The sequence below is a fragment of the Salvelinus sp. IW2-2015 genome, linkage group LG17, assembly GCF_002910315.2.
Source record: "Salvelinus sp. IW2-2015 linkage group LG17, ASM291031v2, whole genome shotgun sequence".
In the NCBI taxonomy this organism is placed as follows: domain Eukaryota; kingdom Metazoa; phylum Chordata; class Actinopteri; order Salmoniformes; family Salmonidae; genus Salvelinus; species Salvelinus sp. IW2-2015.
The window spans coordinates 13,294,162-13,296,564 of record NC_036857.1 but is presented as its reverse complement, the minus strand read 5'-3'; the positions used below and the strand labels follow the sequence as shown (position 1 = coordinate 13,296,564).

Genomic DNA, 2,403 nt, shown 5'->3' with positions numbered 1-2,403 from the left:
GGTACAGTATAATCTGTAATACAGTACAGGTACAGTATAAACTGTAATACAGTACAGGTACAGTATAATCTGAGTGGTGTTCTCACCCTGCAGAGCTGTCCAATACGGGAGTAGGTGGACTTCCCCAGACCCTGAGCCTCCACCGCCGTTTCCCGGAAGAAGAAGAAGATCTTATCATCGTCTGGGTTCTCACTCTCTGGCACCCAGAACGAACCCACAAACTTAGGCTCTGGAGGAGAAAACACTGCATGGGTCATAACGCACTATAAGGCACAATAGGCATTATACATTCACTTATATGAGCCATTATATGTGTGTGTGTCTCATAGAAAATGTTACCACAAGATACATACACAATCAGACACAATTAGAGATATGCTGAAAAACTTGGTCTCGTAGGAATCGTGCTAATAGTATCAACAACACATACTTATATAGGCATCTACACACCCATACTGCCAAACAGTGCACACACTCAACACATATACACACTCAACACACACACACTCAACACATACACACACTCACCGTTGAGCCAGCGTGAGTCGTGTTGTTCAGTGCGGATGGACGGTCGTCCCCCCAGACTGCGGAAGATGGTGAAGTCTCTTCCCATGAGGTCTGTGGCCACACCCGCATACAGCTCATCACCTTAGAGACAGAAAGAGAGGGTGACAACACGAAGTTGCTACGCTACGAATTTATAGTACCTGTGTAAGTAGCTGCAGTGCCATCCTGTACCACCAAAAGACGCCTTGAAGGCTCTTGTGTACTTGTGTACATTTTAGTCATCTAGCAGACACTCTTATCGAGAGCGACTTTCAGTTAGTGCATTCATCTTAGGTAGCTAGGTGGGACAAGCACACATCACAGTCATAGGAAGTACATTTAGTAGAGTAGGCTGATAGACTAAAGGTTGAATGTATCCTTAACCACAGATCTAGGATCAGATTACCTAAACTATTTACCATTCTAAACCGTTAAGAGGATGACAAGCATTTGACGCTGTATCAGATAAGGAGAAACTTCCACCTACTCCATCTGAGAGGCTGACAGAAGTGCAAGACTCACCTATCAGTACTGAGGCTACAGGGTGACGGGGGTCATATGGACTCTTCCCTTTCCCATCCTCCACCTTGGACGGGTCAATCCTGAACACATAGTCCTGGAGGGGGGAGAGAGGGAGAGGGGGGAAGAGAGGGAGAGAGGGAGAGGGGGAGAGAGAGGGAGGAAGGGGGGGGGAGAGAGGGAGAGGGGGGGGAGGGGTGGGGGGAGGAAGGGGGAGAGAAGGTGGATTACAGTGCAGAGTAGAACCATCATAGATATATAACAGGTGATCAGATAGGATCTCATCCATGGTCTCTACTTGTGTGTGGATGAAAGAGAGAGAGCTGGGAAATAGGAAGATGACAGATGAGCTGGAGGTGTGTGTGTGTGTGTTTTCTTGCATGTGTGTCTCTTACCTCCATCTTCTGTCCCACCTCTACGAAGGCGCAGGTGGGGTGGAAGGCCCCGGTTCCACAGGCATATAGGTGGGTGCGGTTGTAGTGGTGCACTATCTTCACATAGTTCACACAGTCTGTCTGCAATACAAACACACATTCACCAGTTTAACAATGTCCCTTCTCCCCTCAGGTACAAGCTCCATCAACAGAGCATCCCCTCATTTTACTTTAACTTTCTACCTTCACAATGCATTTAATGATGTGCATTGTTCACATATCTTACACTGCCTGCTTGTAAAACATTATTGACTTCTCTTCTCCTGTCTGCACCACATCTCCCTCCTCCCTCCTTCCCCTCCTCATATCTACTGCTGCCGTTCTGTCTGACATAAACTGTCCCCTTCGGTATCTTGTTGTATTACACAGTGATCCTGGTCATCAGTTATGACTAAGTGGCCTCCTGGCAGATATATCAGCCTCAGTGACGCCAGAGAAGAGAGGAGAGGAGAGCAGAGAAGAGCAGAGAGGAGCAGAGAGGAGCAAGGCAGAGCAGAGTGGAGTGGAGCAGAACAGAGCAGAGCAGAGAGCAGTAGAGGAGAGCAGAGAGGAGCAAGGCAGAGTAGAGTGGAGTGGAGCAGAACAGAGCAGAGCAGGGAGCAGTAGAGGAGAGCAGAGAGGAGCAAGGCAGAGGAAAGAAGAGCAGACCTAAAAAGGAGCAGAGTATAGGGGAGCGGAGGGGAGCAGATGGGAGTAGAGGGGAGCAGATGGGAGTAGCGGGGAGCAGATGGGCGTAGAGGGGAGCAGATGGGCGTAGAGGGGAGTAGATGAGAGTAGAGCGGAGTAGATGGGAGTGGAGCGGAGTGGAGGGCAGTGCAGGGGAGCAGAAGGAAACAGAGAGGAGGGGAGTAGAGAAGAGAAGAGCAGATTGGAGTAGAGAGGAGAATATGGGAGTAGAGAGGAG

General features: G+C 49.1%; 1 protein-coding gene across 3 annotated transcripts in view; it reads right to left on the bottom strand.

Annotated features, from left to right (window-relative positions):
* Positions 1–2,403, bottom strand: part of sema3b (sema domain, immunoglobulin domain (Ig), short basic domain, secreted, (semaphorin) 3B) — a 109,988-nt gene that overhangs the window by 14,702 nt on the left and 92,883 nt on the right. For all 3 annotated transcript variants that reach the window (XM_024006235.2, XM_024006233.2, XM_070447870.1), the window contains 4 exons: positions 1,461–1,580; positions 1,069–1,162; positions 529–648; positions 87–229 (listed from right to left, as the gene is read on the bottom strand). In XM_024006235.2, coding sequence (XP_023862003.1) covers positions 87–229; positions 529–648; positions 1,069–1,162; positions 1,461–1,580 — 477 coding nt within the window. The remainder of the gene's footprint in view (positions 1–86; positions 230–528; positions 649–1,068; positions 1,163–1,460; positions 1,581–2,403) is intronic.